This window comes from Pelodiscus sinensis, chromosome 2 (assembly GCF_052426305.1).
Source record: "Pelodiscus sinensis isolate ZL-2025 chromosome 2, ASM5242630v1, whole genome shotgun sequence".
Lineage (NCBI taxonomy): Eukaryota > Metazoa > Chordata > Testudines > Trionychidae > Pelodiscus > Pelodiscus sinensis.
The window spans coordinates 55,506,296-55,521,028 of NC_143053.1; the positions used below are offsets into that span (position 1 = coordinate 55,506,296).

The window sequence follows — 14,733 nt, forward strand, 5'->3', positions numbered from 1 at the left end:
ATTAGGCTTGTCAGTCATAAGTGAGTCATTTGTCACCTAATTAGACCTCTTACATGTATACTATGATCCAGTTTGGATTGACAGTTGCCAATAGTATATATTTGGAATTATATAAATGAGAACATGACTGAGTTGGAGGCTTATGACTTTTTTTCTCTTAAACCAATTATAATAGATTGTTTACTTTTTTAGGGCAGGACTCTCCCTTTCTTCATATCAGGCACACTTTTTGCCCTTTTAGTTTTGAACAGATTGTTGGCAAAAATGTTTGTTTTGCTTTTTTTAACAGGAAAATGTACTTTAAATTAATAAGCTTTATTGTTATAGTGCAATATTTCAAGTATTACTTATATTCTTTTTAGAAGAGACTACAGAAAGAACTATTGGCTTTGCAGAATGACCCACCTCCAGGAATGACTTTAAATGAAAAGAGTGTTCAGAATTCAATTACACAGTGAGTGTGTAAATACTTTTTATGCTTTCTACATTAGCTCAAATTATAGACAATGTTTTTTCTAGAGTAATATTTGCTCCAATTGATACCTGGATAGAAAAGTAAATTGCTTAGTATGCTTATTAGTAACTAATAAACTGAGTAATAATCTACAGTATGATACATTTCACTGTCTTCTATCAAGTATGGGTTAGGTGATGCTTGCCCTTGAAAAAATAAAAAACTTTTTTTTGTGGAAATTAAAAAAAAAGTCAGCCTTACTGTGCCCACACGTTATCTGACAGAACAGAATTAAATTCTGGCAAACCATTCTAGATCAAAACTTTTACCCTGAAGTAGTTTAGCATTATCTTCATTTTGCATTAAATCAAGAGGGGTGTCCCTTTTAGTCAACAAAGAATTCTTAACTCAGGAGAGCAAAATCTGAAGGGATGCTAAGCAAGCAGTTTCATATAAAAGTGCAGAGGTGATGTCATCTCACACCATGCTTTGGCATGAACAGGACTGGGGAAGAGAGTATAAGCAAACTAAGCTTGTACTACTGAATACATCAGTTACTGCCATCATATATATAGTAGCCCAATGTCTGTGACTCTGTAATGCTGAAATGCTGGCTGTTCCCTCCCGCCGTGGCGCTTGGCTGACTTCTGTGCCGCTCAGCTGGGGCGCCGCGCGGGAGCAAGCAGCTGTTTGGGGTGCGCGCTCCCCATGCAGCACAAAGCCGTAGTCTTTCTAGGCCTCACATTGGTCAATATAGCATCACCAGTGACATTTTTGCAGATGAGAGTGGGAGTAAGAGCATGCTCCTTTTTAATTCTTTTGTAATGCTAGTAAACTGCATTTTACTTGTGACATTCTTATTACTCTTAAATCTCTCTGGCAGAAATGTAAAATAAAATAGAAAGGGAGTCTGCTTTCACCTGAGGAATGGGATAAGAATAATCATCACACAAGCTGTAGACTTGGTGATGAGATTGGGGTGGACATATAAGCCATCTGTCAACATGAGCTTTACTGTCTCTTGTGAGTACAAGTAGGCATTTGATAGCAAAATACATTTGTGTTTGTTTCCTGAGGAATTCCTGCTTGTATAACCTACAACATGATAGCAAAGATTGATTATATAAACTACCAAAGGTGCTTCTCATTTCTGCAAATTTGGTTTAATTTCCATGTTGTATTTACTTTTGCTTTCATTGTCATTGTGATACTGAAGCATAGGTCAGCTAGTAGTTCACTGTTAGGTTGTTCATTCAGTTACTCTTTTAAATTGCTCTTTTGTGTGTTTTTTAGGTGGATCGTAGATATGGAAGGTGCTCCAGGCACACTATATGAAGGGGAAAAATTTCAGCTTCTGTTTAAGTTCAGTAGTCGATATCCTTTTGATTCTCCTCAGGTAATTAGTTTCTCTCTCGCTCCTACTTGCCTTTCTTTTTTTAGCTTATAGCTTCTTTGCATATGTTGAATATTTTTATTGTCTACACTTCTCATAATTTTAAAGGTTTTAGTTTCATGGTTTCAATTGTACACTCAATCGTGCAGTTGCCAACTCCTTTAAAAATGTTCCCACAAATGAGGAATATGTCCAATTCTCTCATAGGAAATACATTTTTTGTTAGTCTCTAACATGCTGCAAGACTATTCTTTTTTAAAAAAAAAAAATTTTTTCAGGGAAAACAGTAAATTTAACATTTCTGAGATTTACTTAAATCCTCTTAGGGAGTTTTTGTGGCAGATGAAAGAGCAACACAGGGCAGTGATTCTCTGCTTTTGCGATATAGAAATAAGTAAAGTATTATTTTTTCTTCTTTTCTTGGCTCCAAAGCTCAGTGCTTTTCCTTGAAGTTTCTCTGTTGTACTGGTTAGTATTTTTGGGGAAGTACTGCAGGTAAGTACGGCTGTGATTGTGGCAGGGGAGCACCAAAATGGGTATTGTGACATCATAGGAAAGACTTGATACCACATGAGTCACGGAAAAAAACTGGTTTATTTTTTTCCTGAACCAACAGCAGGATCTGCAGAGGAGGTACACTAACCTATTGGAAAAGTCGATTTATTGATCTCTAGAGACAACATCAAACCACCTAAAAGAAACATTTCTATGTTGAGCTACATCAGGGGTCAGCAACCTTTTAGAAATGGCGTGCCAAGATTTAACTTATTCACTTCTATTTACAGGTCAGCATGCCAGTGATACTTTTTACTGACCTGTAAGCAATAATAGTCCTGCTTACAGCGGCTTCATTAATAAATGAAGATGCAGATCTTACTGTTTAGTGTGATTCTTGGCTTTGCTTTGCCTTGCTGTGTTTTCCGATCTTGGGCTCGTAGTTTAAGCATACTTTAAGCAGCACATAAGCCTCTGAGTCAGGGTTCAGCAACCTGTGGTACACCAGAGCACCTGCCCAAGCAGCCACGCCCTAATGTGGCCACGGACCTGCCTCCAACACCCCCACCCATGGCTCCAACCCCAGCAGCAGCAACCTGGCCAACCATGACTTCAGCATTTCCCCCTTCCTCCAGCAGCAACTCGCACACCCACAGCTTCAACCCCCTAGCACAGTGTATCCCAATTTTTTTTTGACCACAGAACCCTTTCAAACTCAGAAAAATTTCAAGGAACCCCCTCGCCAGGGATTAAGTTTGTCGAGCAAACAAACAAACAAAAAAAAACCACACCCAGACTGCCAGTATACCACAATTGGTAGTAATAAGATGCTAAATATGGTCATGAGATCACCATTCATTTAAATTCAACATATTGAATATAACACCATTTATATTCAACAAAAATCATATTAAATATGTACAAAAAATAAAACTATCAAATAATATTAATTATATTCATAGTTTTCAATGTGTAGAGTGGTTTTTCTTTTCTTGGCAAATTCTTTTTATATTTGGTTTAATACTAGAAAGTTGGATTCGCATATCTGGCGCAGCATTCAGTCGATTTCTGTATTTCATTTTCATTGCTGCATAGTTTGAGAACCCAGTTTCGCACAAGTATGTACTGGCAAAGGGTAACAGCTGACGAATTGCGTGTCTTGATAAAGTTGAATATTCTTGACTTTGACATAAGTCACTCCAAAATGTAATCAGAGAAACTTTTTTAAATTTTTGTATTAATTGGCCATCTGAAGCGATTTCAATTAGGTTTTCATAATCTTGTGTAGAAAAACTGACTGGCTTTTCTGTTAAACTTAATGGATTTCGAATCCAGTTATTGTTGTCATTGATGTTTGGAAAATACTTAATGATGTTCGTGTATAAATCGTGGAGATGATCTGCAATGTCGCTGCGAATATCTTCATCAAGTTTGTATCCATTTTCTTCAAGGAAATCATTCAGAGTTGGTAAACAATCCAAATCATTTCGTCGTACAGATGAGATCCAAAACTGTAGCTTCCGTGACAATGACAAAATTTTGTCTTTCGCATTAAAAATATTTACATTCTTTCCTTGCAGCGACAGATTTACTTCATTTAGTTTTGTAAAGATGTCTGCAAGATACGCAAATCTCGATAACCACAAAAAGTCTGTTAAACGATCAGACAGTTGGAATTTGTGATCCATCAGATTTGCGGAGAGCTCATGATGCAATTCAAATAATCTAACCAGCACTTTTCCTCATGATAGCCACCTGACTTCTGTATGTAGAAGCAGAGCTGTGTGCTGACTACCCATATCTTCACACATAATTTTGAACAGTCTTGATTGTAATGGTCGAGTTTTTATATAATTAATAATCTGTACTGCTTCGTCCAACACATTTTTAAGAGAGGGAGAAATATTTTTAACTACCAGAGCGTGTCTGTGGAGAATGCAGTGACTGCTGGTGCAGTTTGGTGCTACATTTTTTATTCGTGTTACAGCACCAGCCACTGCTCCTACCATTGCTTTGGCACCATCACTGCACACATCAACACATTCTTCCCAGCTTATTTAATGTGTTTTCATAAAGTTATTGATACAATTGAATATATTCTCACCAGTTGTATTGGTTTGCAAAAATTCACATAAAAGTAAGTCTTCTTCAGTAGAACTATTAAAATCATAACGGACAAATACAAGCAGAACTGCAAGACCTGCAATGTCAGTGGACTCGTCTAATTGTAATGCATATGCATCACATAAATGCAGCTGAAAAATAAGCTCCTTCTCGATGTCAGCAGCAAGATCGTGAATATGACGTGTGACAGTATTGTTTGATAGTGGCACAGCCTCAACTTTTTTACTGGACTCCTGATCCAACATACACATCACAATATCTTTTGCACATGGTGTTTATGAGTGATTCCCCAATAGTGTGTGCTTCTTCGGCGAGCAATATACGATAGCTTACTTTGTAAGATGCCTCTGTTGCATTTTCATTATCAGATTTGGCAATTTTTGACATGAAGAGTTTACTTTTTTCCAAGCGATTCAAGCTTTTGCTTAAAAAAACTAATGTCTTTATCTTTGTATTCTGGATGATTTGTTTCAAAATGTCTTCACAATTTAGCAGGAACTAAACAACTATTAGATAATATTTTGTTGCACACTACACACTGGGCACCTGGAGCATCTTCATTTCCATTGCTTGTGAATCCAAATGCCAAATAGTCCTCACAATACCTGCGTTTCTTATTAGTCAGCTGAAATTTTTCATAATTAACTTGAGCTGCCTCAGTATTTTCCTTGCTGGTTTCAGTAAAAGTACTGGAGTTTGAAGTACTCACTTTTCTCTTTAAAGTTTCTTCTTTTAACCAACAATCCATGGGGAATTTTGATATTAGACTGAATTCTTAAACTTAAAGTCACACACAGGAGCCGTGTGTCCTCACAGTGTGTATGGGGATTTGTTCCGATCCTCACAGAGAGTAGGAGTTCCGGTGTTTCACTCACTGATAGTACTGCCCCCCCCCCCCACCACCACCACCACCACACACACATGCTGCCTTTACCAAGGGACCTAGCAGCAGCAACAGCTGCTTGTCCCGCTTCTGCCCGATCCACCCAAGATCCCTCTCCCGCATCCCCCGCTGCCACTCTGCTTTTTCTGGTGGTAAAAGCAGAGCGGCAGCGGGGGACGCGGGAGAGGGATCTTGGGTTGATCGAGCAGAAGCGGGACAAGCAGCTGTTGCTGCTGCTAGGTCCGGTGGTAAAAGGAGAGCAGCAGCAGGAGACGTGGGAGATGTCTGAAAGGGGGGCGGGGAAGGAGCCAGTGTCTTTGCGCACCGGGCTCCTCTGTCTCTTTATGGGCGGGGAGAGGGGAGCATTCGGGTTCTCGCAGAACCCTTATGTTCACTTTGCGGAACCCCAGGGTTCCGCGGAGCACCATTTGGGAAACACTGCCCTAGCAGCAACCCACCCAGCCATGGCTTCAACATGCCGTGGCAGCAACCCTCCTGCCCTCCCATGTGTTCTAGGCCTGAAATGCAACAGCCACCCCACAATGTGGCCTCATCCCCAGCGACAGCCGATTCCCAACATGGCCCCAGGCCGTGCACATCCCCCCAGCGGAACCAGCTACAACACTTACCTTCCAGGAGCAGGAGGAAAGTGAGTGCTGCTGTGGAGGTGGATGAGCTTAGATTAGAATTTTTTTGTGCCTTGCCGTGTACGTGTGCATGTTAAGGGAACGTTGGTGCAGACTCCCAACTGCATGGGGTAGATGGGACAGGGCTGAACATCTGCCTTGTGTGCCAATGAAAGTGGCACGCGTGCTGTAGGTTGCTGACCCTTGAGCTACATTCATCCTCCACACCAGAGGGAAAGTTACAAAGTGGGGCTTTCAGGGGAGTGGTGCATGTGAAAAGACCTCCCCTTTACCTGCTGAAAAAAGGAAGAAGAAATACCCAGAGTGAGAATACTTTAGTCTTCATGTCCATTCAATTTTGACCTCTTAGCTGAAAGTTCAGTTTATGAATTAGTACTAATTGTGATTTCTGTGGAGACATTTTTGACACAACTCATTCAAAAAGCCATAAGAAAAGCTTAATCACAAAGATATCTTTAGGTATTGGGGTAAAAACTAGAATTCTGACTTTTCAGTCTTAGGTTTTAAGGAACAAACTTGCACCTGCACATCTGCACCCACCAGGTTAGCGGTGAAGCACTCATAAGTGAGCCACAAGAGGGCAGCTACTTTCCTTTGGTTCCAAATAGGTACTCTTTGTACTCATCACCCAGTGTGTGGCTGTGTGCAGCTTATTGTAAAACAGACCAATGCATATTAACTGATTAGTACAGAAAACAATTAAGTATGTATTAATAGATGCTTGAGTGTTGAAGATAGCCAGATCTCCCTTAGTAAAAGTTCTGCCATAAAAGTGCATCTTATATAATTTAACACCTTGATTCAAGCAAAAGTACATATAGTCTATGTCTACACTGGCGGCTTCTTGCGCGAGAACAGTTCTTCCACAAAAACTTGCTGGGCGTCTACACTGCAAGTGCATTCTTGCGCAAGTAAATTTGGAAAGCGTTGGAAAAGAGGGCTTCTTTCAGAAGAGTTATTCCTCTCCCCACGAGGAATAAGCCCTTTTGTGCAAGAGCTCATGGAAACATTGAAACAATGTGCTGGGTAGCCACTGCATTGTCCTTTCTTTATAGATCTATAAGACAAGGCTTTAAGACTGAAAAAAACTTTAATGAAAGCTTTGTGATGTCTTTATATTGCTAAAATACAGAGAAGCTGTCTTTGTACATTTCTGTGCTGCACTGCTGTTTATAAAGAATTATTACATTTATTCTTTCAGTTCTTCGTACTAGTTCTTTCTGCCGTACATACTAATTATTTTGGACCAGATTCTGTCATCCTTACATTAAAGGGTACTACTCAGTGTAAGAAAAGATGGCATAATCTAGCACAGGCACATCTGTATCTCATTTAAATCTTATCAAGTGCTAATATTTTTTTATTTTTTTTTAGGTCATGTTTACTGGTGACAATATTCCTGTTCATCCTCATGTTTATAGCAATGGTCATATCTGTTTATCCATTCTAACAGAGGACTGGTCTCCAGCTCTTTCAGTGCAATCAGTGTGTCTTAGCATTATTAGTATGCTTTCCAGCTGCAAAGAAAAGGTATGCACTCAGTGTGAAATAAATTAAACCTGTAAGTTTTTATATTTTCCCTAAGTCACAGGTTTTATCTATATTTCTCACACTTGAATAATATAACCCTTTTTCTTATATGCAAATACGTTTTAAAAAATGAAGCATTTTGGTAGTTCCAATTAGCACAGTATTATACTAGAACTAAAAAGTCAACAGAACAATAATTCCCTCATTAGTTGCTGATTACTGTGAGAAGAGAGTCTTGAATAGAACAGAATAGAACATTTTAAATATATCCATTACTAGGCTAAAATACATTTTTAGGACAGCTCTTTATATTGACTTTAAAGGAAGTACATAAGTGATGGTGCAGGTTGGACCTCCCTGGTCCGGCTCCCTCAGGACCTGACTGGTCCTGGATGAGGGGTTTTACTAGACCAGGGGAGATCATTTCAGCCCTAATACCGCAGGCTTCCTGGCTTCCCCAGGCAGCCCGGCTGAGCCATGCAGCCACCACCTCTCAGCTCCCCCAGCAGCCCAGCTGTGACCACCCTGTGACTATTTTCTTAAAAAAATACTATTTAGAAAATTGAATTACTCATTAGGCTGCAGATCTTCATGAGTGGGGCTAACCCAAGTCTATCTGGTGAATCTCACCAAACTATGACAGACTTCATACAGACCATGGGTCAGGAACCTCTGGCAGGCGTGCCACAAGCGGCATGCGAGATGATTTTCAGTGGCGCACAGGGCAGGAGCTCAACCCCACCCCTCCTCTCGCGTAGCGGGAAGACAGTGCTGTGGCTCCAGCCTCAGTTGTGCTGCTGCAGGCTGGAGCACCAGCTCTGGCTTCCTGCTGAGGGGAGAGTGTAGGGGTGCGCATTCATCATCTACTTCAGGAGGCGGCAGTGCTGGGCCTGCTCCACAGATCTGGGGCTGGGTAGCTGACACATATGGCATGCCAGGGCCTGGGCTGCAGCACGCTGCTCCCCACGGGCTGTGTATGGGGGTGGGGGCAGGGAGTCTCTCCTTCAGCACCCTGCTGCACCTAGCCAGGCTGGAGCCAGCCCTGGAAAGTCCCAGGCTCTGCCTGTCCCCAGCCCTGGAGCTGCAGGTAAAGGGCTGAGCCAGGCAGGAAAGAGACTCTGCGCCCCACTCCCACCCCCGTGCCTCTACTTGCTCCAACACTGCTCCTGGGTGGCTGCAAGTCTCAGCACTCGCACCAAGGGGCATTGAGCAATGCAGGGGATCACGCTGGGGGGGAATCATGGGGCAGAGGGGAGATGTGGGCGGGGTGGGGAAACAATTTTACTTTGCAGAAGCTGCACTTTCCTTTACTCCCCACTTCTTTGCCTCCCTCCCCAACTAGCTATCTGACTGCATTCTCACCTTCTTACCTTTTCTGCATTACTCCCCATCCTCCTTCCGTCTCCAAACTGCCTCTCATATCCCCATCCCACACTCTCTCCTGCCACCAAACTCCCTTCCAGACCCTACCCTCCTCACTCCATCTTGCACCCCACTCCCTGCCCAGATCCTGAATTCCTTTCACACTCACTGGCAGCCCCATCCCACACATTGAACCCCTCATTTTTGTTCCCACCCCAGAGACAAAGGGGGTTCATAAAAATCCACTAACTCTAGAACCCCAGAAAAGTAAATCTGGCCTATGAGAAGCCTTGAACCTCAGTCCTCCCTGTCCCTTCTACACTGGTTTCTGTGTCTAAAAGCTTCAGAGGGGTAGCTGAGGTAGTCTGTAACTGGAAAAACTAAAAAAAAAACCAAATAGTCTAGCAGCATCTTAAAGACTTGTTGTACCAAATAAAAGCAAGCAGGATCTTATGAGGGGGATAAGGCAAAAAGCCACATTTATTGTAAATATAATAATAAAAAAGATAAAGAAAAGATAGAAGCAAACAACATTGTTTAACTACTTAACCCGTATACATATAAACATTCATTCATCCATTCATTTAGGTTCTGTGTATTTGTTATAGTTACCAGCCTGGAAGTTGCTTGTGACAGAGTACTGGCCAGGTACTCTGTACACAAGTGATGGGAGTGGGGAGCGAAGTCCTGATCAGATGCGCATCTGAAGCTCCTAGTGGGCTGGCAGCAGAACCTTGGACTCTAATTCCATAGTCTTTTAGTCCAGGTCTTATAGGAATTTCTTCCTATACCAGTCTATGGAAATTGCTGCATCATGCTGATGTCTTCAGGGTGGCTGCCAGGTGCTCGTCAGTGATGTCATCGGGTGGACCTCCAGTACTTGGTTTTCTCTACTTGACACCTTTTGGTTGCACTGGCACCTGACGCCTTCTTCAGCCCTTTGTTGCTGTATTCTCAGGCTGGCACCTCTCAGAACCATTCATTCATCATCCAAGCACTCTCTCTCTCTCACATACATTCCCTAATTAATGTTTCCCATACAGTATTTTGTATAATAATAAAAGTTGTAGTTACAAAAGTTTCTGGGTGGTATTGCTTAAAACATTCTCTGAGTGCTGAGTAAAGTTACAATGTTTTAAAGAGAACAGGCGTCAATTATATAACAATGCCCTTAGTCAATTACAGGGCTTGGCTCCCATAGCAGAGTTAGTGGCTTGACAATGCATTGTTACAATGTATCTCTGCAATGTCAATTTCAAGCAGCCCCTTGTACAAGCTTGAGCATGCCCTGGGACACGGGGGGGGGGGGGGGGCTGTTTCTGGCTACATAGGATTATATTCTTAACAGTTCTAAGTTACATGACCTAATACATTATATTCTAATGGGGCAATAATAATAATAAATCTAAACATTTAACAATCTTAACAAATAATAATAAGAAGAATTAATAATAAATCTAAACACTTTAAGTTGTGGGGAACAAATTATGGGGAGTCACTTCCATTTGGGGGAATCATTTTCAATACATTAATATGTTATCCCTACAGACTAACAAAACATATAGATGGTATCACGAGTTTTCGTGGGCACAGCCCACTTCTTCAGATGAAAGGCTTCTGTTGGGGAAGCCTTTTGGGGAATATTTTAACTTGCCTGGGCACTCATTAATGGATCTCAAAATTACCATATTATTACAAGCCAATTTAAAAAAAAAACAGCTTGAAAGGAATGCTGCAGATCTTCATTTCATTTACAAGTTTGATACCTGCAATAGAGGTTTAAACAAAGACCTTAACTGGATTACTCACTACATTCCACATCCTAATGACCTAAAAAGCCAAGTACTGGATCCTTAAGAGTACTTAGAACCCACTCTATCAGCTTCATATAATATGAATACTGACAATTTTTTCACTCTTTTCCTTCTATTTTCCTCTCCATCCCCTCTCTTTCTCTGCTATTTATTTTGCAGCCTGGACCCCTTAACTCAATTCATCTGAAGGAGTGGGTTGAGCCCACGAAAGCTCATGATACCATCTACATTTTTTGTTAGTGTCTAAGGGTGCTGCAGGAGTGTTTGTTGTTTTTTCAGTTACAGACTGTCATGGCTACCACTCTGAAACTTTCACATAAACTGGGATTCAAAACTCTAATTGTTATACATTGAAGCCAAGCTTCAGAAACATTTTAGTTTGCTTGTATTTTAAGTTCCATTTTTCTCTATACAAGGATCCCTGCTTAAAGTTCTTGCTAGGAAGGTGCAAGAGTGAGTTTCCTGATCAGTGTAGATAGAGCCTATTCCTGCGTTTAACACATTTTACAAAATGTATGATATTTATTCTTTGTAAAAGCTTAATTAAATGTATAATGTACTATAGGTAATATAATGATTATTTGATTATTTTTAGGTTTTTTTTCTATTGCAGAGGCGACCTCCAGATAATTCATTTTATGTAAGAACATGTAACAAAAATCCAAAGAAAACAAAATGGTGGTATCATGGTAAGTATTTAATTTGGAGTAGGAATTTCAAAGGATTGCTAGCCCTGTTTGAGGGTGGGGGAAGACAGGACTTCTTTCTCTTCTAGGAGTGGCTGAGTCTGGGTCAGAGCCACTCCTTGACATCACGCCGGCTACAGGAAGTGTCTCTCTCTCCCCCCCCCCCCCACCCTTCCTGCTCCATTTTCAGACACGGGATGGTGTACTATATAAGGAGCTGCTCCTCTGCTGACCCAAGCCCTGTGTAATCTGGCCCCCCTCATACCTACTATTCCCTGCTGAGCCCCGTATCCCACACCCACATCCCATCCTTACTGAATCCACACAGGACATACACGTCCACTGCTTTCCATCCTCTCCGCATCCAAACTTCTGTCACACCCCTCTCCCTACACCTAGACCCCATCCAGACCAGACCACCCTCCACTGAGCTCCCAGTATTTGAACCTTCACCCTGCATGTCTACCCCACTGAGCCCCAACCAGCTACACATAGATTTCTAATCCCCCTATATTCAGGCATGCCTCCCAACCACCTTCAATTGGATCCCCCTGCATACTCCTATGACCCCTGCACCTAAAACTTCCCATGCGTCCAGATCCCTCCTGGATCCCTCACTAAGTTTCCCACACCCAGATTGCCATGCACAGAACCCTTTCACTCCATACATAGATCCCCCACAGTAAGCCCCTCCCCATTTTGATCCTCTTGAGCTGGTCCTGCCTGCTGCACACCTGGGCAAATATGAGAGATGCTGTCCCTCTCATTTATTATCTTGGTATATGTGGCAGGAAAGGGAAGAACCTGGGAAATTTATGTGGTGAGTCTAGCACTTGCACTAAAAGTTTGGGTGCAGATTTACCATTGAGTCTGTGTCCCCTGGGGCAAGGAGGCAGCTGCAGAGTGATCTCCCATCACTGTGCAGCCAGTGGCCTGAGCTCCCCAGTACTATGCTGTAGCCTCTACATTTATTTATTGGTGACTAAAATTTAGGGTTTTTTTCAGAATTTTAGAATATGTTGTGCAGATTTTTTTTTGTACAGAATTTTTAATTTTTTGGTGCAGAATTCCTTCAGTAGTATTGCCTTTAATGTTCTCTCTCCTTATTTACATGTGACTGTGGTTAAATTCCTTTGCTTCTGCTATATGACAGTGGCACGCAGGGGGAATTAGATAGCGATTGTTAAAAATGTAATTACTTTGAAGATGTGCTGGATTGTGGGAAGATAGGAAGCTTATCTTCAGAGCTGATCTTCCTGCCTTTGCAGAAGAGCTGTTCTCAGCCTTTTAGACAGTCTTTATGATCTGCCCTATTCAAAGAGAGAGGAAGCAGTCAGTCTCATTTTTCCCATTTCCCTGTTGCAAGGGAAAAAGCATTTTGTCTTTCTCCAAGAAGTGATTGGTACTAAGCTCAAAGTCATGTGAGTGGGATAGTAATGCTCAAGTGGGGCTTTTAAAAATAGTGACACAGGCATATGACTGTTCTCAGATTTGCCTTCACCCTATCTGATTGTGACTCTTTGGGGACTTTGTCTCAGACTCCCCAAAACACTGTCACTTAAAGTGTTTGGGTACATCTAGACTACAGGCTTTCGTCGACAGAGGCTTTGTCGACAAAGCTTCTGTCGACAAAGAGCATCTAGACTACATCCACTTCTGTCGACAAAGCAAGTTGCTTTGTCAACATGAGTGTGTAGACGCAAAGGACAGTGTAGATGCAATAACACCTTCTGTCGACAGAACTCTGTCAACAAAAGGTATTATTCCTCGTAGAATGAGGTTTACCACCGTCAACAAACCTGCCGAGTTCTGTCGACGTTATGTTGACAGAACTCGGCGTAGTGTAGACGCAGGTATAGTTTTGTCGACAAAAGTCCACTTTTGTCAACAAAACCCTGTGGTCTAGTCACACCCTTTATGTGTTCTTTAGCCTTCCCTAACTAGGCAAGAGATCAATTCCTATGGAAGGAAGATGGTGTTTGTCCTGAACCAATGTCCATGATTGCTCCTGCGTGTTTCTTGGATTATCTGTAGACAGGTCAGATATTCACTCTTTATCTCTAATACATCCTGTCTAACTAGCCTAGTCAAAGATGAGTTTTAGTTTTTCACCCTCCTTCTGTTTAATTTAGAGAGTACAGAAGTATTGATAAGGTCAACACTTTTTAAAATTTAGGCTTAAATAGTTTCTTGTAGCCTTTATGTCCATTTTAAACAATACTCTTCTCACCTCTGAATTACATATACCTGCAAAAACAGGCAAGGCAAGAAAAGTAAATGGCCAAATTACCTTTCCTGAGGCCAGTAAGACACACTCTTCAGATCTCTGGTATGGTTTCCTCATGTCTTCTCCACTCTCTTGTTGTTAATCACTTATTTTGTATCCCTTGTTCGATACCATTGTGCAAACACAGTTAACCAAGTTACCTCATCTGTGTACCTTTATAATTAAAATACTTGTTCATAAATCACAATATCTAATCTAAACGAATACATTTTTGGTCATCCTGCTAAAATGTACCTTATCTTTCTTCTTCTATCTAATCTCTGTCAGTCTGACTATCTCTATCCAGTTCTTACTTTACAATAGCAGTTATCCTTACTGATATATTTTTGTGGCCTTGAGCTTTTACTTCTTGCAGGGGTCACTCCTGGAGCCCTCTTGTCCCTCTGCTTCATCTTATTTGCCTAGACCAAAGGTTTTTCACATAAGATACACAGACCAAGTTTCATGATTCACACAACCTTGAAGCAGCTTCAGATGAATTCTGAAATGTTGCATCAGTAGAGATTCATTCAAAAAGCTAAAATGTATTTATATATATATATATATATATATATTCTTATTCTTCTAATACTACATCTATAATAATTTCTCTAGCATTATTTGACATGTATATTTGAATAACACAATTCATAGCAGTTCTCTAACAATACAAATGATTTTACTGTTAACTGAGATTAGGAAGAGGTTTGTAAATTTTAAAAGGCAGCACTTTTCTAGGCAAAAATCTGGAGTAGCATTGAGGTCTGTGGAGGGGGAGGAAGCCTGACACAACTGGCATTTGCTTTGGAGTCCTTTTTTTTTATTTTCTTGACAGTGCACTTTAGGGTATGTCTACATTAGAGTAAAATACCTCTGACCAGCTTGTGTCAGTTTGCTTAGGCTTCCAGGAGTTTTGTGCTCTGGAATCTCAGAGCCTGTAAACTAAGCTTTGTGAGCAAGAGTCAGATCCATTCTTAAACTTAATCTTTTTAACTGGATGCATAACTTAGATCATTTTTGTAGCTGCATTGAAAGGCTTCAGGTGACTTGTGGAATATTGTGAAAGAAGAAACAAATCT

At 41.1% G+C, this 14,733-nt stretch overlaps 1 protein-coding gene across 6 annotated transcripts in view; it reads left to right on the plus strand.

Moving 5' to 3' along the window:
- The window catches only part of UBE2W (ubiquitin conjugating enzyme E2 W), a 38,024-nt gene that overhangs the window by 20,005 nt on the left and 3,286 nt on the right, over nt 1–14,733 (plus strand). For 5 of the 6 annotated variants that reach the window (XM_075920507.2, XM_075920508.2, XM_075920511.2 and 2 more), the window contains 4 exons: nt 363–454; nt 1,748–1,850; nt 7,371–7,526; nt 11,298–11,391. In XM_075920507.2, coding sequence (XP_075776622.1) covers nt 363–454; nt 1,748–1,850; nt 7,371–7,526; nt 11,298–11,391 — 445 coding nt within the window. The remainder of the gene's footprint in view (nt 1–362; nt 455–1,747; nt 1,851–7,370; nt 7,527–11,297; nt 11,392–14,733) is intronic. The other variant, XM_089776230.1, reaches the window with a different exon arrangement.